The sequence below is a fragment of the Podarcis raffonei genome, chromosome 12, assembly GCF_027172205.1.
Source record: "Podarcis raffonei isolate rPodRaf1 chromosome 12, rPodRaf1.pri, whole genome shotgun sequence".
Lineage (NCBI taxonomy): Eukaryota > Metazoa > Chordata > Lepidosauria > Squamata > Lacertidae > Podarcis > Podarcis raffonei.
Genome location: NC_070613.1, coordinates 47434998 through 47460075, shown reverse-complemented (window position 1 = coordinate 47460075; position 25078 = coordinate 47434998). Strand labels below are relative to the sequence as shown.

The 25078-nt window shown below is 40.1% G+C and overlaps 2 protein-coding genes across 7 annotated transcripts in view; both read right to left on the bottom strand.

The window, feature by feature from the left end:
• Positions 1-4245: 4245 nt before the first annotated feature.
• LZTFL1 (leucine zipper transcription factor like 1) lies at positions 4246-14887 on the bottom strand. 2 transcript variants are annotated; one of them, XM_053409838.1, is made up of 10 exons: positions 14761-14887; positions 12879-13003; positions 12335-12529; positions 11902-11962; positions 10907-10975; positions 10197-10262; positions 10018-10095; positions 7452-7625; positions 6380-6483; positions 4246-5301 (listed from the first exon to the last, which is right to left on the bottom strand). In XM_053409838.1, exons 1-10 carry the CDS (start codon positions 14761-14763, stop codon positions 5283-5285), a joined length of 894 nt encoding a protein of 297 aa, XP_053265813.1. In that variant the 5' UTR covers positions 14764-14887; the 3' UTR covers positions 4246-5282. The 2 variants fall into 2 exon arrangements, with proteins under 2 accessions (XP_053265813.1, XP_053265814.1); XM_053409839.1 differs by lacking the exon at positions 12335-12529.
• Positions 14888-17673: 2786 nt separating this feature from the next.
• Positions 17674-25078, bottom strand: part of FYCO1 (FYVE and coiled-coil domain autophagy adaptor 1) — a 58435-nt gene continuing 51030 nt past the window's right edge. For 4 of the 5 annotated variants that reach the window (XM_053409823.1, XM_053409824.1, XM_053409822.1 and 1 more), the window contains exons 15-18: positions 23749-23844; positions 22761-22971; positions 21702-21811; positions 17674-21028 (exon numbers count right to left, since the gene is read on the bottom strand). In XM_053409823.1, the coding sequence (XP_053265798.1) occupies positions 20947-21028; positions 21702-21811; positions 22761-22971; positions 23749-23844 (499 nt within the window). In that variant the 3' untranslated portion in view covers positions 17674-20946. The remainder of the gene's footprint in view (positions 21029-21701; positions 21812-22760; positions 22972-23748; positions 23845-25078) is intronic. The other variant, XR_008332917.1, reaches the window with a different exon arrangement.

Sequence of the window (25078 nt, the reverse complement as noted above, 5' to 3'; positions counted from 1 at the left end):
TCTCAATAAACTTACTCTCTATGAACTATAGGATATAGCATTTGAGAGACTCCATAAATGTTATGCTCACTTTGAGATATAGATGTAGATGTTGATACAGATAGAATTAGATATACAGATAGAATTAGAGATAGATAAGATTAGTAGATTCTGGGGCAGGAAATGAAATATGACATGCTAGACATGTCAAACACTTGTAATCAGTTGTATTTTCTTCAAGTCCCCTCCTAATCCCAGATCCAAATGAGTTTTCCCACTGATACTGTATTCAAATAAAGATTCTTTTGGGCTAGCGCACAAATGACTCTTTCTGAGATATTTCTTGATCACACATTTACTATGCTTTATACATTTAATGGTGATAATAACAGGAAAAAACGAATACTCACCAATCTGTGTTTCATGCTGATGAGAAGAAAGTCACTGATTTTGTGACAAAGCAAGATTCTGTGCCTAGATTTTGAAAGGATTTATCCTTTCCTATGCTGAAAATGAATGCTTAGTAAGAAGTGAGTGAAAAATGTCTCGTTTTCTGAAAATGACCTCACTGAAGGACCGTTGCATATCCCTTTCAGTCGCTGTGTTCATGGAGACTGCCAAGCGATGAGGTTTGATCCAGGTGTGGATAACCTGTGTTAATATTATGCAGGTCTTGTGCCATCAGCTTTGCCCAAAGACCAGCTGTATCAGACACCTCCTGCTTCTGAATTGTGCCAGTTGGCCATTAGAAGAACAACAGTTTAAGACTTGGTAGAGTCAAGTTTGAGTTTGTCATCTTCCCTCCCATCCTTTTTCCCTTGTGTATCTTTTTTCTTATTATCATTATTAAGATTGTATGCTTGCAGGTAGGGACTGCCTTGTTTTAGTTGCTACACAGGGAATAATGAATAATCCAATCAAGTTTAAAACATTCCTTTTGCAAACTGATCCTGCCTTCTCCTTAAACAGGAACATTATTGTTTATTGTTTACTGAATTTATATACCACCCTTTACCTGGGGGGCCTCAGGGCGGTTCACAGAATAAAATCAAGATATAAATCCACAAAATACATAATAAAAACGGATCAACCAAAGGCCCAGTTAAAAAGGAACATTTTTGCCTGGTGCCTAAAGGTGTGTGATAATGAAGGCACCAGGAGAACTTCCCTGGGGAGAGCATTCCACAGATGGGGAGCCACTGCAGAGAAGGCCCCGTTCTCGTGTTGCCACCCTCCGGACATCTCAAGGACGAGGCGCACAAACATTCCCGTGTGGACAACCCAACCAGGTTTACCAGCTTCAGTGAAACAATGAGGCTTATGTCTAACATGAGTGACAACAGATACAGCAGAAGGGGTAGAGAGGATTTGGGCACACGGTTGAGCACATGCGTTGCAGTTGGAAGGGTTCAAGTTCAATCCCCGACACACCTAGGACTTATTTTTATAATACAAAAATGCGTAGTAAGCCGCTGATTTGCTTATATTGTCGATATCGTTGTTAGAGTTGAAAAACCAGGGAACTGAAAATGTGTGCCCACATTAAAAAGATTATTGCTTAAGAAAACATACCTGCATTTATACTCATCAAAGCCTAATGGTAGAATTCAGATTTAGAAAGACTGGAAGCTGCCCGATACTGGTTTATCGTTTGCATGAAATGACTGGCAGCACCTCTCCAGCCTGTCAAGCAAGAGGGTTTCCCTGCCCTACGCAGAGCTGCCTGGGACTGAACCCAAGACTGTAGGGATGCAAAGCAACTGCACACTCAGCCATGACCCTAGGCATGCTTAGGGGAAACCCACTGAAATAAAGACATAGTCTGAATCTGGTTTCTGTTCTTTTGGAGCAGAGGTGAGGAGCCTTCATCTCTGCAGATGTTGTTGGACTACAACTCCCATCAGCCCTGGCTATTGGACATTCTGGCTGGGGTTCATGTGAGCTGTAGTTCAGCAAGCTTTAGAGGGCCAAAGATGCTCCACTTCTGTTTTGGATAATACAACTCATTGTCCTCTGTGTATGACTTTACAGTATAGTTGCTTGTTCTGTTATGCTTATTTGCTGTTAGTAGTTCTTTTGAGGGCCAGATGAGACAAGATATTGGGAAATCTGAGCAGCCACACAGTGTGTTTGTGATTTGGATTGAGGCTGCTGTGTTAGGGCTATTTCCTCCAGTCTAAATTATACCCCACATCCAACAATCTACCATTTGCCCCCAAATGTCATGAGAGCTATTTCAGTAAGGACTGTATGACCCTTGTTTTTTCTTTATGACACATCAAAGAAAATGGGTATGTTTTTAAGTATACTGGTTTACACTAATTTTTAGACAAATGCAGTCAAAACATATGAAACATACTGAACAGTTAAAGTATTACCATTTTGAACCACTTCCAAGTCAATTAGTGACCAGCTACTGAATTCAGCCGCTTCCCTGCTATGCAAGCTGTTTATTCTGTCATGGCAATGTGAAACAGCTTAAATTTTGACTGACAGAAAACATGCTTCATTTCATAAGCACAAAAGCACATTGAAAAAAAAGTTATTTTTTGCAACCTCCTATTACTGTAAATGCATCCGATTCAAATTTTGAGGTACAGCCAGGGAACAAAATCTATTTTATTAAAAATGAGTGTGGGATTAATGCTAGTATATGCTGCCTGAGGAAAGGAATCATTCAATTTTATATTTTTGAGGGGTTTTTTTTGGTAATTTATATCCACAAGTATTTAGGAGCTTCTTTGCAATCTCGAAGCAGCAGGTATGCAAGACACAAATACACACTATGGTAAAGTATCAGTAAAGTATATGTTAAAATATGTAATTTATAGACTCTGTCACTAGAACCTGTCACCTTCTTAGAAAAGCCTTTAAAGGTTTTAAAGGAGAAATTCATGGGGCTAGAGCCAAAGGGCTGCTTTCTCTGACAAAGGAATCTTCAGACCCAGCACATACAGAATAGGTCTATCGTCTGTTATCCCTAATAGGTAAATGACTCGTGAACATCAGCAATTGTAGGGTAGTGTGTGTGTGACATTGTTGTTTGTGGGCTTTCTGGAGGCAATGTTTCTCAACCTTGGGTCCCCAGATGTTGTTGGACTACAGCTCCCATCATCCCTGAGCTCTGGCCTTGCTAGCTAGGGATGATGGGAGTTGGAGTTCAACAACATCTGGGGACCCAAGGTTGAGAAAGGCTGATCCTAGAACCAAGAGGTTAGACTAGATGGACACTTTGTTAGATACATTTCCTTCCCACCCACACCACAAATACTTCTCCTTCCTCTATTTCTCCCTCTGGTTGTTACTTGCTAAAAAAAATTCTTAGGAAACTCTTGAAAGTTTCTTGAAAGTTCTTTTCAGTCCCTCCTAACAATTAAATAGAATGTTGATTTGTTAATGTATAGAGAGGGGATGTGAAGAATCAAGATTTAAAACTACATTTCATAATAGAAAAAACCAACCACTGCAATTTAAGATTATTGTGCTAGTCCAGTAATACTGGATATTGTGTCTGTAGCTCTTTAGCACAGGATGTACTTTAGTAAAAGAAAACTTGGTATTTTTTAAAAAATGTACTCAAATGTCAGTTTTGCTGTAATTATTCAGCAGTCATTGATACTCAATAATAAAATGTTTATTTATATTATAGTGCACTGAAGCAAATAAAAGAACGAAGATTTACCATGCCCATAAAGAATAATCCACATAATGATGCTGCAAAGCCTGTTACTATGAAACAGAGCTTGGTCAGAGAGTTCCTCTGTTGAATTATTAGTTCACATTCCTTCTCTTGCATTCTATTTTGTTTTCCTACCCAGAGATGGAGCAAAAAAGGGATGGGGTAAATAATAATGTCACCTACTGTATAAAGGCAAGCCACACCCACTGAGCCATCCATTTTTGCCTCAGAGCCACCATGTGGCCTCCGGAAGGTTGTGTATGCAAGAATGCAGCTCTCAGGCTGAAAAAGTTGCTCCACTTTTGCTATACAGCCTTGACCAAAATATTCTGAATTTCATAAAAGGTAAACTATGCAAATATGCATACCTGTGTTTGATTTATATGAGCAGAATTTCCACATAAGTCACTACAGTATGAGATCTCACTCAAGATATCCACTGGTTGTTTGCTTTTTAAAAGAGAGAATAAGGTCAAGAGATGTAAACTGCTGTGAGATTACATACAAAAATGCCTAACTTGTCCTTCTGTATTTGCTGAAAAACAACCAAACAGGATTTGGGAGGCAAGAAGTTTCATTAGCCTTAGTTAGGAATTTAATTAAATTAGGAATTTAATAACATATATAACGAAGACAAAATATATAGCAATATATGGTTGGCAAATACACAGAACCCAAAAGGTTGGAATACTTGCATGATGAAGACTGGTTGACCTGTCACTCCCAAAAGTAACAATAGTTTCATCTAGTCTGTTGCCAACTTAGCAGATTTGGGGGAAAAACTTCTACTTTCTGTTCTACTATTGAACATTTACCTCTAGAATGTGATATATATTTCCTGGGATATATGGACAGATTCCAGAAAGGCTGTTTGCTGCATATAAGCTATTGATTTCAGTGTGGAGTATCCAGAGTTTCTGTGCAAACCATCAGAGAAATGAATGGAAGGTGTATTGGAGATGGGATTCCTTACATTTGTGATATAATAACGAAATTTAAGACAGCGTAAGTTCAATTAGATGTGTAAAACAAAAAATATATTTTTACTAGTTAGTTAACATTTGAGCACCAGCTTTTCCACTTCCTACACATAACAAACAGATTGTTTTTCTCCCTTTAGTGCAGAAGCTCTTTTGAAACTACTGAGCTAATAATTTTTAAAATAAATAGCAGGTATGAATTAACAAGTTACTTAGAGAATCACTGCTCCTAGTACAATTGTAAAAGAAAGGCCATGTTTGAGAAGCATGTAAATTACAGGAATTTAACTCTTTGGGTCTGTACCTTATAGGTATGAAAAGAACTGGAATTTGAACTTTTGGTTTTGTTTAAAATAAATCTTTCTACTTCACAAGAATTAATACCTCCATGTTTGTAGTTTTCCAGGCAATCCACAAGATAGCTATTCCAAAGACATGAAGTACAGAAATAAAGACTATGCCTTTTCTTTGCTCTCAATTCTATTACGGCTTCCTATCAATAAACTTTTTTTTCAGAAAAAGAAAACAATAAACTCCTTAGAAAGCATAAATCCCAACATATTGGGGAAAATAGATTTCATATTTTAAAAATCCTATGCATTTTCTTTTTGTGGCAGTTTAACACAGCAAATGCTCTTCAGACCTTAATCATCTGGTTCGTATCTAAAAGAAAAAGAAATAAGAAAACAGATTAAAATATATTTTTTTAAATAAACAGGCAAGATAGGAAGGTAATGATTAAATAATCACATAAGACGTTGCCAATAATCTAATTTATTTTGAATTACAAAATAATCTGATAATTTACCATCTTAATACATAACCCTAGAATTTATAAACCTTATCCAAGCAGCTCAAAACCCTATGAATTTGAAAGCTCCATTTGAGCCATTCCATTCCAGTTCTGCAGTGCAATTTCAATGAAACAGTACTGAAACAGATGGACACTCTAAATATCTAAGTGACTAGATATACACTAGGGTTACTTAGCTCTCTATACACATTTGGAGGAAGATGAAAAGTGTATTGCAGCAGTGGATAGTGGGGTGGGGAGACAGCACCCATCTGACCTTTGGTTGCCTCACTGCTGCTACATACCAGGGAAATGAAAGGGAACATGACAGTGAGATATGAACACATTGGCACCATGCTGCCCTCACATAACCGTGTTTCAGTATGCAGCAGCAATACAGGTGACCAGAAGCCAGGCGAGTGTCCACCTCCACTGTCTATTAGTATATTCTTAATAATTTTTTGAAGTGTAATCTGCCACCATTGTATCTTGTCAACAGAAGGAGCTACTCGTCTCCTTTCTGCAGCACTTCAGTAAGGACCACCTCTTGTGGTGTGCATGTTTATGGGTTCTCGTTGCCTAAGTTGTAGAAAGAACATCAGGAGCTCAGGCTGCGATCCAAAGAACTCTGCAGCTAGATCTGAATGTCCAAGGCAGCTTTACACTTGTGTTTCGGACACAGCAGTAATTTGTGTTGACTGGCAAACAGGTTTGGAAAATGTTGAGGTTTCTGATGTCATTTGTACTATGGCATGAAGGTCAGCATTTTAAAGAAAAAGGAATAAATTTTTACTGAGCTCGTCCCAAGTGTTCAAGTGCATCAGAAGCAAGCTCACTGGACAGCCTGTTTTCAGATAATGGAAGTATCTAGCTCTTAAAAGTTTTGCAAAAGCAAACATTACCATACAAACCGCATGCTGAGAGGACAAATGAACGAGCACTGCTTACTTTGAAAGCTTCTTTCGTAATTCCTTTATCTGTTCATTCTTCTTGGAGAGAATCTCTTTCATATTGCGGTAGGCAGTTGTTTGTTGGAACTTCTTTTCCAATTCCTGTTAATTTGAAATTACTTTGTTATTTTTAAAAGCAAAATAGACACTGTTTGTGTATTTAACAACTCTCACTTAAAAACCCCTTAAAGCATTTGTTTGGCTGGCTGAGTGGTATGTCACATGGGTAGTGACATTTTAGTAGGTGACCTCTATTGCCTCTACTTCTTGTTGCTCCTTACATGAGCAACCTACAAAAAACCTACAAAAACAAAAATAAATATTTGGGATTGCTCAATGCTTTGAGTGGAACATGTACATGTGTGCCAAACATCTGTAAACTAATATAATTCCTCTTCCCCAGCCTTCTCCAATTGATATTCAGCTTCAGCATAAAGCATCTGATTGTGTTGTTGAGGGGTGGGGAAAGGAATCAAATCAACCCTGAGCCTCCTTTCACTGTATTTTCAAACCGCTCCAACAGTCTTCCTGCTGCATGGAGCTCTCAGAGATTGAAAAACAAAACAGCCAGTGTTTCCTTTGCAGCAGGAAGGCACCCTGCCGCCTCTTGCTCTCAGATGTTGCACAAGCACACTGTACACTCAGAGCACTAAGCAGTCCTAGTTTGTTTTTATTTACAGATCTACAGATCTTTTACAATTCTGTAAGTCAGAATTGCACAAAAATATGTATTTTTTTAAAAAGCAAGCAGACTGCAGTTTAACCCTGCAAGCAAACTGGGGGAAGAGGGTTGAAAAACTCACATTTGAGGTATTTTCTGTCAAGCTGTGCCCACAGGTGTTGATGGCAAGCAGAACACCAATTAATATGGTGCTGAAAAAAACATGTGTGGACCCTCATGTGTCAATTGCATGCACAGAAACACTGGATCTGAGTTACTGCCCCTGTGTATATGTGCCATAACAATATTCTGCTTCAGAAAAAGCTGGTGCACTTTTATCAATGCCTTATGTTACAGGCGTTAAGGAAGGTGGTAATGACTATAACTATTCAACAGAATAAAAACTAACCTTTTCAGCCATAGCCAACTGGTCCTGAACCTTAAGAAGGTCATGCTTTGTTGTTACCAAATTCTCTTCCAATGATTTTTGGCTTGCAGTACTGTCTTGCAAAGTCTTTTCAAGCTTGCACTTCAGATCAGCCATAGTATTTTCTAACTCACTAATATCCTGAGTTGGGTTAAACTGAAAAAAGAAAATATATATTCATGATTTAATTAAATAAATGCATGACCATTGGTTACAAGAGTAAACAATTGTTCTCTCTAAAAATCTGAAGTTTCAAATTATAAAAATATATACAATGAGCTTATTTCTCTATTTCAATTATTAAGCAAAAAGGTTCCCAAAGCATCTTACAAATGTATGAAAGTAACTGCCCTTGAACACAAAAGAAAAAGGGAACAGAAGGGAGGAGGAAAAAAAGAAAATTCATGGCAGTATTTCTTAATTATAGAGTTCTTCTAATGATCAGCTGGAGGCATTCTAGTTCAGACATCAACTCAGCCTCGTTTTTTCCAGAACAGGAGGATGATAAAAGCTGTAACTTTATGTCTTTACTTAAAAATCAAAGATAGAACTCTGAAGTGGAGCTGACATAGTAGGCATAGTACAATCTTAATTCTGGAAAGCAATGTAGAAAATAATGGTATACTTAATATGTACAATGTTGCCTAAAAACAAGTCCCTTCTTGTCAGGGTGACTTAAAAGAGTGCCTGGACACGTGATTATATATGAGTACTCTGTTTATTTTAATAACATACAGTGGTGCCTCGCAAGACGAAATTAATTCGTTCCGCAAGTTTTTTCTTCTTGCGAGTTTTTCGTCTTGCGAAGCACCGTTTCCCATAGGAATGCATTGAAAATCAATCAATGCGTTCCTATGGAAACCGCCTTCAGACCAGGTCCGGGGACAGTCTGTCCCCCGACCTCTTCTGAAGGCTGGGGGGGGGGGACAAGGGCTTTTCTTCCCACCGCCAGCCTTCAGAAGGCTGTTCTGAAGGCTGGCGGTGGGAAGAAAAGCCCTTCTCCCCACCCCGCAAGCTCCGGGGATAGGAGGGCTTTCCTTCCGACCGCCAGCATTTTAAAAGCCCCCAGGACAGCGGAGACTTCTCCGCTGTCCCGGGGAGATTTTAAAATGCTGGCGGGCGGCAGCGAAACCTTCGCTGCCGACCCCCAGCATTTTAAGATCTCCCCGGAACAGCGGAAAAGTCTCCGCTGTCCCGGGGGCTTTTAAAATGCTGGGGATCGGCAGCGAAGGCTTCGCTGCCGCCTGCCAACATTTTAAGATCGCCCCGGGACAGCAGAGAAGTCTCCGCTGTCCCGGGGCTTTTAAAATGCTGGGGGTCGGCAGCGAAGGCTTCGCTGCCGCCCGCCAGCATTTTAAGATCGCCCCGGGACAGCAGAGAAGTCTCCGCTGTCCCGGGAAGGCAGGCGGGGGGGAGCAAAGACTTTTGCCCCCCACCGGCCTTCAGAAGAGGTCCAGGACCTCTTCTGAAGGCCGGCGGTGGGCGAAAGTCTTTGCTCCCGATGGCCAGCATTTTAAAAGCGGTCCGGGATAGCGGGAAAGCCCTGCTATCCCGGACCGCTTTTAAAATGCTGGCGGTGGGGAGCAAAGCCTTTCGGCCCCCGCCGGCCTTCCTGGCCGGCGGGGGGCGAAAGGCTTTGCTCCCCACCACCAGCATTTAAAAGAGGTCCCCAGAGATTTCCCTATGGGCTTTCTTCTTGCGAAGCAAGCCCATAGGGAAATTCGTCTTGCGGAACGACTCAAAAACGAAAACTCTTTCGTCTTGCGAGTTTTTCGTTTTGCGAGGCGTTCGTCTTGCGAGGCACCACTGTAGCTCAGGGTGACCCAACTTTTCATATCAAGTGGGCCACAAGAGTAGTTCGACATAGAACCCATGAGTCACACACTGCCTTGTTGCGTGGGGTAGAGGGGGGTGAGACCAAAATTTGATACCCCCACCCAGCCCTTGAACTGCCTTCCCATAGCCAGGTAAAAGAGACACTGGACTTTGGGAAGGCGATGTTCTTCCAAGGAAGCATGCATATAATTTTTCTGAACTTACTGAAAACTTACATAAAGCCTGTCTGAAATCAATGGGTACTTTTGAGTAAACATGGAAAGGACTTTCAGAATTAGAGAATTGATGAAAACACTTTTAAATTGACAGTAGCAGATGCACCACAGTTTAGTATAAGTGTAAACCCTGGAGCAAAGTGCTGAAATGCTTAGAAATGAGAAATCAAATACATACCACAAACCATATTAGAAAGCAAAGCAAAGCAAAACAAAACAGGAAATGTGAATTATAACAATGAAAAAGGTGTATGAAAGAAAATTTAAAGCCTGCCTCAAATTTAGGATGTTATCTTACTCAAAGAGAAATTCTTATTTTGCAATGCCAAACCTGTTTTATTGGTATTATTCTTCAAATTTGGTTTTAAAACAGTGTTACATATGATCACATCTGGATAAATAAGATTAACAAGAAGATCTCTGAAAATTTACTAAAATAATGTACATGGGAGTAATTTTATCAAAACACCAATATTCAATAGAAATGATGTGAAAACCTTTTGATCTCCCTGGGCAATTTGTAGCTCACGTAGAGCCTTCTCTAACTTTGATTTTTCATCCAGTGCACTTGTAGCCTGGAAAAGATTGAAAACAACATTCAGAACATATTTTTTAGAAAAGTAATAGAATTACTACTCTTTTGATATACATATACCAACATTTCAAGCAAACTTACATGCCCTTCTATGGTCTTTAATCTAGTCTTCAATTTTTCATTTTCTTCTTGGAGTCTTGCTATTTCCTGTGAACAATAAAAAAATTAGCTTGCTCTTGACCAAACCCTAAATACATCATGCCTAGCACATAGAAGTGCTTTTCAGACTAAAAAAAAAATGTATGCCTACGTGAGACCAAGAAAGTTACTAGAATTTGGCATACTGTTCTTTGTTCCTGCTTTATTTGAAAAATAGAAGCTGTACAGAAAATTAAACAAGGATGAAAAGTGGGATCCACATCTAATTAACATTCCTGTTTCCCCAGGCAGCTGTTGAGGCACCACAGAATGAGGAACGATGAAAGTAACAATCTAAAGGAATCATTAAAGGCTGATGGTGGCAGGGAAATGTTCTCACTTTAATTTGGGATAGAAATGCATTAATCTTGACTGCTCTATGCACATCCTCTAGTTCTCAGCTTCCATTTCTGAAGACATAGCTTCAAGCTCTTTTCTGACAGAAGCTTCGCCTTTAAATATATTTTCCTGCCCCCTCCCTCACGTTTCTTTTGATTACACACACCATTTCACTCCACTGACACATACACCTTATGAAGCTAAGAAGAGGTTATGGGAATTACAGTAACTTCTAAACAGTTTGAAATAATATAAAACAGGTTCAGTTGAACCAACAATGAACCACCATAAATATCACAAAAACCAAATTTTACCTTGTTCAATAATTCTGATGCTCCTTCATGCAATGGAGTAAGTTTAGGCTTCACCAACTCTGGATTAGGCTACAGTAGGCACAAAAATGTTACAAAGTACTCAATTAAACATTTTCTTTCTAACAAGTATTATAATAGCAATTATTGCTCCAGCCTTTCCATACTTTGGCCGAAAGACTAATCATATTGTAGCAAATATGGTGCCCTCCAGATGTTTTGAACTACAACTCCCATCAGCCCCACCCAGTGCAGCCAATGTTTAGGGATGATGGGCATTGTAGTCCACAACATCTTTATATACGGCTCATCTGACTGGGTTGCCCCTGACACTCTGGGCGACTCCCAACAAAAATAGTAAAAAAACAATACAGCACCAACACTAAAACCTTCCCTGAACAGGGCTGCCTTCAGATGTCTTTTAAAAACCACACAGTTGCCTTCAAATGTCTTTTAAAAATTGTGATCGTCACTGAGCCCTTAATCATATACTCTGTGCATGCTAGAGTAATCAGAGAAGAGGGGTGTAGCGATCAAAAAGGGGATTCCTACACTCCTAAAAAGTCTGCTATCTTGGGCTGACATTGCCTCAGCTGGTCTTCCAGTCATGAAAAGAACCCCTTCCTCTCCATCCCATCCACAACTGGGCTGTCACTGCTTTTTCCCTAGCTTGCTGGGTAACTGGGTCAGCCTGTCCACTCTCTGCACCCTGAAGAGGTGACTGACAGTGACCTCCACAGGACATCAAACTTTGGAGCAGGCAAAAGCAGTACTAAACTCTCTCAGAGCTTATGCTTGCTCCAAGAACAGAACGGCATGAGAAAATCTTCCTTCCCTGACTCAGGGCAAAGGACTCACATGTTGTGTTCAGCAGGGGTGCTCAGTAGTTGCAAGAACTTTCTTTACTGTTACCTTTCCCCTTAAACAAGAACCACACACAAAACCCTCACAGCCTCATTTCACAATAAATCTGGTGAGTTTTAGAAACAGACACATACCTTCTTATTTGAAGATGTAAATTCTGACTTTTCAAACTCTGCAACTTGCTCTAGTAAGTCTCTTGAAAAAGAATAGAAAATATTTTAGTCAAGCAATTCTACTGAACACCAAGTTATATTCTATAATTCATAAAGCAATGAAAAGTTAGAAAATGAAAGAATTAGCCCTTTAGTCTTACATGGAAAAACTGTGCCAAGACAAAACCTTTTATTAAGACAAAACAATCACTTCTTAGATTAAAAAAAACAACCAATCATTTTGAGACTAAGGCTGCAAACTTACTAGGCAGTAACCTCCAATGAATTCACTGATATTTCTGAATGAACAGTATTATGCTATAATCTGCCCTTTATGAAACAACTGTGGTGGGAAAGACATTGTTAGTAAGGATACATTTTAAGTGGATACAAAATTCTCTTTATAGTATTTTACCTATTTTCCAGCTCAGAAATGTCAGTCTGCAGTTTAAGATACCACTTCTCTGCTTGGAAAAAAATCTGGCGCAGAAGTAATACATTGGTATAGGCTGTGTTAATAAGTTCTGACTCCACCTCACTGTGCACCACAGTCTGCAAGCCATCCAGTATATCTGTCACTTCATCAATAGTATATGTGTCTTCCACCAGCCTAAACAGAAAAGCCCACAAAACAGAATTAAAAAAAATAACCGTGCTAACAACCCAAAGCATCAGCAGTATTACAAGACCTTGAAATATTATATGACTATTTATTTTTCTAGTAAGATGATTGGCAAACTAGTCAAATGCTATAGCCCATCACTAGACTGAGCACTTCCAAATTATGCCCATCGTCCCAAAAGTGTCTTCATCCTGCTTTCTACATAAGTATCAGCAAGCAAACATGGCTGCCTGACATCTGGAATATGTCACTTCCCATAGTTTGTTAAGGAATGACTCCTAATATTGGTTTCATTTGTGTTTACATTTGTATTACAGGTATTCCATCCTCATGGTACCTGCTTTCCTTCAGGTCCTGAAAACAAGAGTCTACTGTCTTAAGACGCTGGCCACGCTTGGAGCGTGCAAATCGCATGTAGTTGATAACTTCATTCTGGTGTTGCTCATTCAGACCCAGCTCTGCCTGCAACGAGAATAAAAACAGCAATGAAGCTCATATCAATACAGTATCGTATTTGGATTTCCTGCTAATGAATTGATTAAAACTCAGAGCCAGAGCTATTGTACAGGTGACAGTAGAAGGTCCCATATATTGTTGAGAAAGAAACAAGAATAATAGAATAATGGGGTTGGATGGGATCCTGAGGGTCATCTAGTCCAACCCCCTACAACACAGGAATCCTGCCCACAGTCATTCCATAGTGCTGGTGGGTATGAACCACCAATCTTCCAGTTAAGAGCCAGACACACTGGCCCATTGCACTACAGAGGTTCAGGGGTAGAGATAGATACAACCAACCAACCAACCAACCAAGGAAACACCCAAAACACATAGCAATAAGTCATTGGGTCTTGGTCCCCAATTCTCACCCTCATGACCCTACAATCTCTTATGTGCATTTATTTGAAAGTACGCCCTCATGGGTGGTAGATGGTTGATGGAGGACCCTGGGTTGGAGGCAAGGAAATGTTGGGTTTTCCATGGTGAGAGGACTCCGTATATTACCGTATTTTTCACTCTATAAGACGCACCAGACCATAAAACGCACCTAGTTTTTGGAGGAGGAAAACAAGAAAAAAAATATTCTGAATCCCAGAAGCCAGAACAGCAAGAGGGATCATCCGCTGCACAGCGAAAACAGCGATCCTTCTTGCTGTTCTGGCTTCTGGGATAGCTGCGCAGCCTGCATTTGCTCCATAAGACGCACACACATTTTCCCTTACTATTTAGGAGGGGAAAAGTGAGTCATATAGAGCAAAAAATACGGTATTTATTCTATTTGTATTTTTTTGTAGCTGTTTCTGTTTTTTATTTACATTAGTTTTCTATATCGCAGTGTACTATGAAAAGCTTTAATAAAAAAAAAATACATGCTAAAGCAGGCTCAACTCAGTGGGCCTCTCTCCCACTTAAAAGCTGTGCAGAAATACATTCCTCCCCTATCCATCCTGCAAGGTGGTTGTTATACCTGGTTGTTATACCAAGGTGGTTGTTGATACCCTGCCCATCTGACTGGGTTGCCCCAGCCACTCTGAGTGGCTCCCAATGTATATTTATTTATTGAATTTATATACCGCCCTATACCCAGAGGTCTCAGGGCGGTTCACAGAAAAGATCACAATATATAAAATCAAAATAAGAATAATAACCCAATAACACCCCCCAAAAAAGATATATAAAATAATGTATATAAATGTATGATGCATATGATGTATATAAAAACATCAGAAAACATTGTACATTAAAAGTAGGCAAGAGGAGCTCTATTTGTGGCAACGAACTATTGGGAGAAGGCGGGCGCGGGGTTGTGTGTGTGGATAGGCCAAAACAAACGAGCATAAAAATACATGTCCTAAATTATGTTTAAGTCCCGCCGTCCTACACGAAAGGGGGCGGGGTGAGGAGGCGGCGACTGAAGGATCAAGGCCGGCGTGGTTTTGGGGACCGCGAATCACGGAGGGAGGCTCAGGCTCCCTCAGTCAGGATGAACCCCCAATTTCTAAACCCGGGTGGATGGGTGGGTGCGTTGGGGGTGAGGAGCGAGGAAAAACCCAGGCTGGTCAGGCCTCTCTCAGGCGAAGGAGGCGCCACACTTGAGGGGTGGGGAGACGCCACGGCCTCGTCTCTCCCTTCTCGGGAAGCTTGAGGGTAGCTAAGCGTTCCGTGAGGGGGCAGAAGAAGAAGCGGGGCGAGGCTGAGGTAGCGCGCCGGTTGCTCACCATGTCGAACCGGCGGCGGCCCTGAGGCAAAGCGGCGGCGGTTTACAGCGCGGCGGTTGCCATAGCGACGGAGCCAGGAGGCTCGCGACCCCCTCCTTCGGAATGCCGTTGGCGGAAGAGGAGGGGGGAGGAAACCGTCGCGAGGCCGGAAGTTGAGGCGCGCGGAACGGCGGTTAGGATTTCAACGTCCGGCCGGGGGCGGAGCAGTTGAAAGGCAGCGCGGAACGTTCGAATGACGACTCTAATGTTAGAGACTGGGCTGCCTTCTTGCTTATTTCTCCCATAGGGCGGGGGAGAAATCCGGGGTTTTAACGTGACTTTTATTTCTGGGCGGCTGTAGCCCCCCCTTTAAAAAAATAAAAACAAGAGGGATGCATGATCTAATTCAGGTTTTATTTAGTGCAAGCATGTCGTTTATTCTCTCTCTGCGTAAATACTGTTATTGTTATTAATTAAATTTGTATTATTATTAATTAAGTTTTTAAATCTTATTTTTAAGTTGTATTCATTCAACTTGTTTTTATTATTGGTTGTTAGCCGCCCTGAGCCCGACCTTGGCTGGGGAGGGCGGGGTATAAATAAATTTTATTATTATTATTATTATTATTATTATTATTATTATTATTATTATTATTCGGCCCTTCATCCGGAGGACGCTGGAGTAAAATTCAGCTGCCACTGTATGTATTTGCGAGAGAGGGAAGCTTTTTGCCCCTTGCCTTTAGGTCCCTTAATTGAATTATGTCTGGGTTACAAAAACCAAACACTTGGAAAGGCAAACATACCCTCACAAATCATACTGTCCTATTTATTATGCCATCACAAGGCGCAAACCAGGGAAAGAGGTGGGCAGGAGATCTGTTCCAGTTTTCAAGGTTGCATAGGTACGTAATTGTATAATATAAATACAGTATGCACACATTATTGCAATATGTAAATATTAAATAAATAGGTCATACAGCGAACATTTGAACCATTAAAAACAAAATCACCTTGATAAAATTGTATTTCATTTTTAAACTACAGTCTAGTGAGATAACCAGATACATTAGCATTCCAAATTTCCCTGTTGGTGATATTGCTAGGACTGCCAGATCTTTGTCCTGAACTTTCAGAATATTGGCCTATTTCTCAAGGAGCATGGGAAGAGTAAAATCTCAAAATGGGCAGCTGGAGGGAAAGCTGAGAGGTTTTTCCCGCTTGGCCCTCCCTTCCACACCCCTCACCCTGCACCCTAAGGCACCAATTCCTGGGCCCTTCCTCTGACTACTCTGTCCAGCCCAGTGGCCTCTTTCCTTTAGCTTCCAGGCTTTGTTCGCTGTGACTCAGGAGATCCTGCAACCCTACATATAACTGATTACCAATTTTGTAAAATGTCATTCACTTTAAATGACAGATATTTTATTTAGTTCCTGAGCATAAAAGGCATCAAGAAACATTCTAGTACAAAAACCATCTGCATCCATACAAATGTACAGACATAAAATGTACAGACACTGGGGGTTTTTTTGGCCTGTGTTAGATCAGTTGAGGTTTGGTGTCATTCCAGTGTGCAATATATTTTTGCAGGTACAAAATTTCTTGTTAATTTTTAAAAATAAATCACACTGATTTCAATTACAAAACAAAATATCAAATTGAATGCTGTCGCTGGTCAATTTTGCTTTCTTTACGGAGCCTCTCTCCCTCTCTCTTTTTTGACATAGCGGCTTTCAGGTTAATAAACCAATCTTCAATAATAAGTAGAGAAACACAAATGGACAAAATTTTTGAAAACCAAACCAAACCCCAGCTAAATTCTGTTTTGTTCTTTGTGCAGGTAAACCTTCCTCTGCAAACCTTGTTAGTGTGGTAGATCCTACTATGCAAGCAAATACATTACTAAAGAGATACAATATTTGGTGTACAGTCCTCTGCATGTTTACTCAGAAGTTCCATTCTGTTCAGTGTGGCTTACTCCTTGGTAAGCGTGCATAGTATTAAAACTTTATTTCCAGGACCATACCTAAAGAGACTTGTGAATAGCTGAAATGTGGTTTGTTATTAGCGATACTGCAACACAGTAAATGAGCATTGCCACTAATAAATAAAAATGGATTGCTAAGATTTATGATGGATATGCATAAATAACAACCAGTTATTCATCAGCCACAATGTTTGCCCGGGGTGATGAACTGAACTATTGTGTAGCTTCCATTTTCAGCATCTTTACCTTCACGAAGTGATTTATTGTGAATTGTTTGGGCTATGGTTTTTGGGGGATAACCTTTACGTATGGTAGTGCAGCTACATAATTTACTTTCTGTTTTGTGTATTTTGCCTATGCTCAGCCTAAAGATGGTGAGATGAACTGTAAAGTTCTATTTCGAAAAGTTTAAATAGAACTGTGAACGACTTCATTCCCTTTTGCCAAAACTCTGGAGGCGGCAGCAGCAGCATCTGGATAGGCCTCTCTGCTCGTGATCCAAAGGTGGTACTGCTGTCTGGGGCCTGGGGACAATTTTAGGCTTCACCTCTAATGAGGCTTCCAATACTCTGAGCTGAGAGTTCTTTCTGACCTTATAGAAGCTTGGACATGACATCATCTCATGTTCGGTTTGTGGTACCACATCAAAGCTCCTATTGGATGCATTCATGCATGTGTGTAAGTGCAATGTTAAGGGTTGGGGAGACATAATTGAGCTTGCAATGGGTCAGAGAAATGTGTAAAGCCTAGTATTGGTATGAGGAACAAGCTGAAATGAAATGCAGTAAGTATGTGTTCTCATTTATGCTGATGAGCTTTGAAGGAATCAAGTTTCTCAGAGGGAGAAAGGTCCTCTGTAGGGGCAAGGTTCTCTGGATTCAACCCTCTGTTGAAAAACATAGTAACTGGAAACCAAAGCTATAAAGTAAATACAAATAACAGATGTCTTGTTGTTCAAACAATTATGTATATTCAAAGTCATAAATCTGAAATATAGCATTTGACAGTATCCCTTTCATATTAATTTAAAATACAAAGAACATTAAAAAAAGCATTCTATCCCCAAACCACAGCAAAATAGAATGGAAAACCAGAGCTAAAATATTAAGGGGATTTCAGTTCAAAATCCATTTTATATTGCACAGTCCATGGCAAACAGCATTTCAACTTTTAACATTAAATTCGCAATGCTTCTCAATTCAAAACAATACACCCCTAGCCCTTAAATAATAACACCATTCAATAATGAAATGGCAAATGCACAATATATACTATATTGCTTCTACTTCTTCATTTCCTTCTACAATTTCATCTCAACCGTGTCGGGCATCGCGCAGATCTGTATGTAACTATACCAGCAATATACATGGGAGGAGGGGAGTTGTATAATGAACACAACCACTGCTTCTCTGTGGCACTGATATAGCCCACCACCCAAATCTGCACAAGTATTTGCATAATGTTGTCATACAATTTAACTAAGCCGCTATTCCTGTATCACACAGCCTTAACTGACAGAACAAATACTGTACTGTACATAAGGGGATAGTAAAGATGTGAAGTAGGAGAACAGCTGGCAATGTGATATGTACTCTGCTAAAACATATGGATGGAGCCAAGCTACTATAGCTGTGCTATAGTAACTTTCATCCCCGGACAATTTAGCTCCTTTCTCCTTTCCCCACCATGAATCATTGAGTTGGATTCAATCTAAATTAGTTGCACATACGTCTAATTGAAAACAGTGTGAAAAGTTAGTAATGACTTAAGTTCCACTGATTTCAGTTGGAAGCAAGTGCAAGTAACTTGGTTTGAATTCATTCCTTTTTTTTAAAAGGACTAGACAGGATGCCAAAACATTTACAGATGCAAAAACCTTTTTTTTAATTCGTTGCTCTCTTAATTGAAGGAATCTAGAGAGTAAAACAGCTTAAGTCTTTCCTACAGCACATATTGCACACTTTCTTAAAAATGGGGAAGAGATACTAGGCTTAACAGACGTGTTAGGCAATCTCAAGTAGGACCCTGTCCTAAATATCCTGGCTGTTGTAACGTAGAAGGTCTTCTCTAGATCATACAAATAATTGCTTAATAAAGTACCTCCTCTACTTAGTTTTTTCACAAATTTCATTTCATATCCATAGTTCCCCTACTGTCATAGAAACATTGACCTTGGCACTGCAGTTTAATAGTGTTCAGAAGGAAGTGTCCAAATTTCTTAATGTCTACTGTGGGCAATAATAAATTCTTCAATACTGATTATCTATGGCAGGAATGCCTTCATTCCTATGATAATTCTTGCCAGAAAAAGTTTCCAAAAAAATTACTTTGGGGGAAAATGGGGTGGGGAGTAGCTTGCTTCTTACCAAAATAGAAGGAAAGCATTTTGTGTTTCCCTGAAAATATCTATGAAATAAAGCAATTTTTAAAGTCTCAAGTTATTCTCACTTATTTTCAGACACAAAATATTTGTAAACTGCAATCCTATACTCACCTGGGAATAAGCACCATTAAATCAATAGAACTTACTTTTTCAGTAGATTTATCTAGGATTCAAACTCAGGCATTTTTTGTCTTTTGTATCAGCAGTTCCTATTTCAACTGCTCCTGATGCAAGAATAGTTGAAATAATTAACTGGCTGTTATTTCAGTGATTTCCATGTCTGACCAATTTTATTTGTAGTGGCATATCTTAAAGCATTCACCCCAATACTTCCGTCTACTCTTGCAGTTATGTGAAATTATTACTACACATCTTGTATCCCTATGGTTCATATTCCTCTCTCTATTGCTGTCATATACGCCAGTCCTAATAATTTTCATCAGTGTATTTGGCCAGCAGTGGCAAAATAAAACGCTTGTGCAACTTTTGTGTTTGTTGATTTTAAGCATTCATAGTTTTAGAATTAGGCTAAGGTAGTGTTTGTTGTCCCCCCTCTTGGTAATATTACACAAAGTTTTGTCAGTATGGGAGGTAGTCATGTTGAGTCTTGTTTTTATTCTTCACTTAAAAAATAGAAACTAAAAATTGTGTCTATAAAAACAAGTGCTTTAAGGAAATATTCTGCAGATATGATTTTCATGGCCATATTATGCACTATTACTGGATAGATTTTTACTAAATTATGAAATGGTAAAATGAATTTAGGAAAAGAAACCCCTTCTGCATATGCTGCAGTTTAAAAATAAAGGTTTCCTTTTACTAATTCCAAAGCTGGCTTCTGCTACATGCATCAGTGAGAAATAGTTTATCTCACTGAAATCAATGCAAGTCACTTCCACACGACACATTTAGGCTTCAAGTACCAATGAAGTTACAAAATGACCTTTACCACAAAGGACCAAGATCAAGCAGGTGAATTTCCTCATTAAGGCACAGATTAATGTAAGCAGACTTTTATGAAGACTGCAAACAAGTTAAATAGGCACGTCATCTAGAGTCATTTTCCTGCCATGTGTAGTATGTGACCAAACAGCAACAAAATCTGTCTAATCACTTTCTTCCTGCATAGAAAGGTTGACTGGAGTAAATATGTCCATGATAAAATATACTATGATTTTGCAGAATTGAATTTTAATTTCATTCCTTTTGCAGCATTTTTTTAAAAAAATGAGACGCAGAAGCAGCGACATATAAAAATAGTTATATATATATATATGCTTTCAGCGTAAGCTTTCTTCTCATTATGAAAATAGCTGGCACATATGTGTGTGTGGAGATTCTTATTGGGACCACAGTGAAAACAAAGGGTTAAACCTTACCCTGCCCCATTCCATGGTCCTGATCTGTCTCCCTTGCTCTCACCACTACCTATTGGTTAGAGTAAAGAAAACGCAATAGGGAGCCAAACTATATAAGAAACATCACATCTTGGTTGGCCCTGAATAAATCAAAAGAAGATGTCCTGTTTCTTAGCCCTTTTTACAATGCGTATCCGGATTATGAACAATTTTGCATCAAATGCAGCATTGCATAGCTTAGGTTGTTTAAATAAACAAAATGGCTTTTGAACAAGCACCTGCAGTCCAGAATCATTAGTGTTCCTATTGAAGGTTACGTTCCTTTATATCTACGCTTACATGTAATCGTGGTTTCAGAATTATTGCATGACTCTTATGGGGGCTCCCAACACATCTTTGATTTTAGTGCTTGTGTGTATATAAATAATAGTGTCTCTTAAAAATATAAATTGAAAACATACAGTATATAAATATTACATTCAAGGATCTGGAAAATCGCTTCCATCGTAGATCACTGGGCGCTGAACAGATAAGTGGTAAAAGACGTTTTTTGAGATAAACCTGTTGGGGAAAAGCAATAGCCGAAACATTAGCTGAGCCTAAACTGTGCATGTGTATGCAGATGAAGAAAACGTATACCTATGAGCATGCTCAAACTTTATGAGGCATCCAGTGAGAGGAAGCACTGCATTTTGGGAAAAACAGCGGGAGGGAGCAGTAGAAGGATACCAGGTTGCTTTCTATTATGCTCTGTCAACTAATGCAGATGGAAGATAGGGTGTGCTTGCAAGGACAGTACATACATGTGCTAGGTGTGGAAAGTCAAGTTTAAATTGGGCTCTATTTGTGAAAGAAGAAGAAGGCAGGCTGCCCAATTTGGCCCCTTTGGCAGTTTTTGGCTGGCCACCCCCACCCCGCAGTCACTCACTTGATGTCATATCATGATGTCATGAGTGCACTCCTGATTGTCCCTTTGCAGTGGGACATGAATTTGGCACTGTTTAAAATCTGGTGCTGAATGCAGGCGCCACTGAGATTGGTTCCACTCAGGAGTGCCGTGATCCAATTCCAGCTGAAAGATGTGGGGATTGCATTCGGCGCTGAATTTGAACCACAAGGGTTCAGAGAGAATAAGGAGCGTGCCTTTTGCATCCCCTTCAGAAACAGAACACACAAAATGCTACAGGAGACAAACGACTGCTCATTCCACTTCATATACTCCAGCCGCACCTACCTAGAAAAAGTGTTGTCAAATATGAGGATGTAGATACCAGTATTTCTGACTTTCACCTGCCCTCTGATGGTTTCCTTATGGGAATTGCACCGGATCATGGGAATAAGAACCTGCAAGAGACACACCGGAACAAAATTTGTCTACAGGAACTTTGCCATGGTCAAATGAATAAAGATCTCTTTAAAGGGCATAGGTAAAGGTAAAGGTACCCCTGCCCGTACGGGCCAGTCTTGACAGACTCTGGGGTTGTGCGCCCATCTCACTCAAGAGGCCGGGGGCCAGCGCTGTCCAGAGACACTTCTGGGTCACGTGGCCAGCGTGACAAAGCTGCATCTGGTGAGCCAGCGCAGCACACGGAAACGCCGTTTACCTTCCCGCCAGTAAGCGGTCCCTATTTATCTACTTGCACCCGGGGGTGCTTTCGAACTGCTAGGTTGGCAGGCGCTGGGACCAAGCAATGGGAGCGCACCCCGCAGCGGGGATTCGAACCGCCGACCTTTCAATCGGCAAGCCCTAGGCACTGAGGCTTTGACCCACAGCGCCACCCGCGTCCCTTTAAAGGGCATGGTTTGTATCAATTAAGTTAATAATTAACAGATTATGTGTATGTTTTGCAGCAACTTGATAAAGGTAGTCTTTTGAGACCCTTGAATGGAGGAAACCCCTAACTCTAGATGGTTTATGAACAAGTTAAAAAGCTTTTTGAAAGTCCACGTACGCTATGCCAGTTGCTTCACCTCTATCTGTTAACACTATCAAAGAACTCCTAACAGGTTCATAAGACCTGTCTCATGCTCCAGCAAAGCGTGTTTTTCTATATGCTTGGTTATTTTACATTTAACAATACTTCCCACCAGTTTTCCTGGGACAGAAGTTAAGGTAACCAGCTTGTAACTTCCAGGACTGTCTCCCTCCCCCAGTTCCCATTGTAAAAATTGGTGTTACATTGGCTACGTTTTAGGTATGAAAGCTGATCTGAGGGGCAAGTTACATATTTTTGTTAGAAATTTTGTTAGCAATTTCACATTTGACATCACCCCTATGAAGAAGTTGCCTTACTTTACACTGATCCAGAGGAGCATCTTCTGATTCTTGGTACACCACGCTGAACGATATGCTTTTGGGGTCTGATGAAAATACCCAACTTATTGTAAGGCCACTTTCCTCCACAGTGATGGGAATAACGCTGTAAGTATTTGACTTAATGAACAGTTCTCTGTTAGCTTCTCCAAACTTTAGAATTTCCTCTACGGTTAGAGGCAGCCTTAGCCTGAAGAAAACAAAAGAACACATGACAGAACTGTATCTGATTGATGACGCACATGACACATGGGCTCTGAGTGTACACGTCCCTTTTGTACATTCTTTACTGCAGAAACATTTGTGCACTGTGAATCTCAGACTCAAGGCCACTTTTACAATATACAAATCTAAGGGAACCCATTGCGTGTTTCCTTCATGTTTTCTCAGTGAGTCCCACATGATGTGAAAGGAAAACATAATTGTTCCTCATGGTCTCTGTGCAGTTACAAATATTGGGTTGAATTCAACTTACTCAGAGAAGACCCACTGAAATTAATTGATGGGATATACAATCCATGGGATCTATACCTCCACAGAGCAGCATTAAGAAACTTGCGAGTCTGTGAGCCCTGCTCCCAAAAAGGGAAACTTTGTGCCTTTGTGCGGGTCAGGTATGGGGCTAAGGCTCTTTTTTTAGATTTTTTTTTTTAAAAAAAACACCACATGAGCGACAGCAATAAGGGAATTCCCTTTAGAGTTTCAGATTTTTTCACCTCAGAATAATTTTTTTACCTCATATCCAATTCATCTCTCCGTTGGCTTTTTCTTCAAAAAGAGAAAGAAATAGAAAGGAAAGAGGGGACTCCATGCAGCCAAAATCTCTGACACATATATGAGCTTTGCTCACCTGCTTGGAGTGAACACCACTGAATTCAATGTGGCTTACGTTTGAGCAGAATGTATAGGACTGCACCGCTGATTTAAAAAAATAATAATTAAAGACTAAACAATGGATTTTGCTTACATCAGTTCTCCTGACTTCAGCAAGCATATCTCTGCATCCTGGGCCATTTGCAAGTCATCGGTCTCATCAAAAGTTGAGGAATTATAGGTGCTGTTTCTGAGGCAAAGGGATAAAGGAGATCATTAAACATTATTCAAAATGGTACAGAGCAATCTTTAATGTTTATTTAAAATATTTATGCCCGGACTCAAATATGCAGTAGATTACAATAAATATTTTCAAAGCACAAAACCAAGTTGAATTTAAAATGTATCAAATGACAAACCTAAAAAAACACACAAGAAAATGGCAATAGCAGAATGTAGCAACAGCTGAGCCAAGTTGAACCTCTCTAAGGAGGAAATTCCATAGCTCCAAAATATATCCAGCTTTCACAACTGAATTTTATGACTTTCTTAAACTGACCTAGACCCCATCTGGTAGAAAGGATGGCTAGAACTCACAGTACAATCCTACTATACATGTCTACTGAAATTAGATCCACTGAATCCAGTGTAGTTTACTCCCACATGTATAGGATTGCATCCATAAAGACAGTGGATCAAACCAAAGTATATTTGTTAGCTAGACTACAGGGCTGACTATTTTCTTTGGGGAAATCTTAATGAAAGGAAATAAGCACTAAAACCTCCCTCCCACCCCCCCACCCCAGGGGGAAAGAGAAACTGATTACAGTGGTACCTCGGGTTACATACGCTTCAGGTTACATACGCTTCAGGTTACATATGCTTCAGGTTACAGACTCCACTAACCCAGAAATATTGCTTCAGGTTAAGAACTTTGCTTCAGGATGAGAACAGAAATCGTGCTCCGGCGGCACGGCAGCAGCAGGAGGCCCCATTAGCTAAAGTGGTGCCTCAGGTTAAGAACAGTTTCAGGTTAAGAACGGACCTCCAGAACGAATTTAAGTACTTAACCTGAGGTACCACTGTATTTAAGGGACAAAGAGAAGTTTATTCATCAGTAATTGCTGCAGTCTGGATCAACAGAATACAATAATGGTCTGAATTTGCAAAAAGGAAGCGTTCAGTTTAAAGGCACAGGAAGCCAGAATCATCTTAATAGGGCTTTACCTGTCTACACTGGAAAAACTGATGCTGCAATCCAACCCCACTCCACCCCTCTCCCCTACACACAGTGTGGAAGCACCCTGATAACATTCACTATAGTAATGCAAACTCCTTAATTAACACTGCATAAAACATACTCTCATAGACAAAAAACTATGGAGTCAAGTGCTAAGACTAAATTCTTTTTTTGCAACACACAGTTGATCTATATTGGCTGTGTAACGAATAGGAAGGAACATGACTTGTTAGTCCCAAGAATA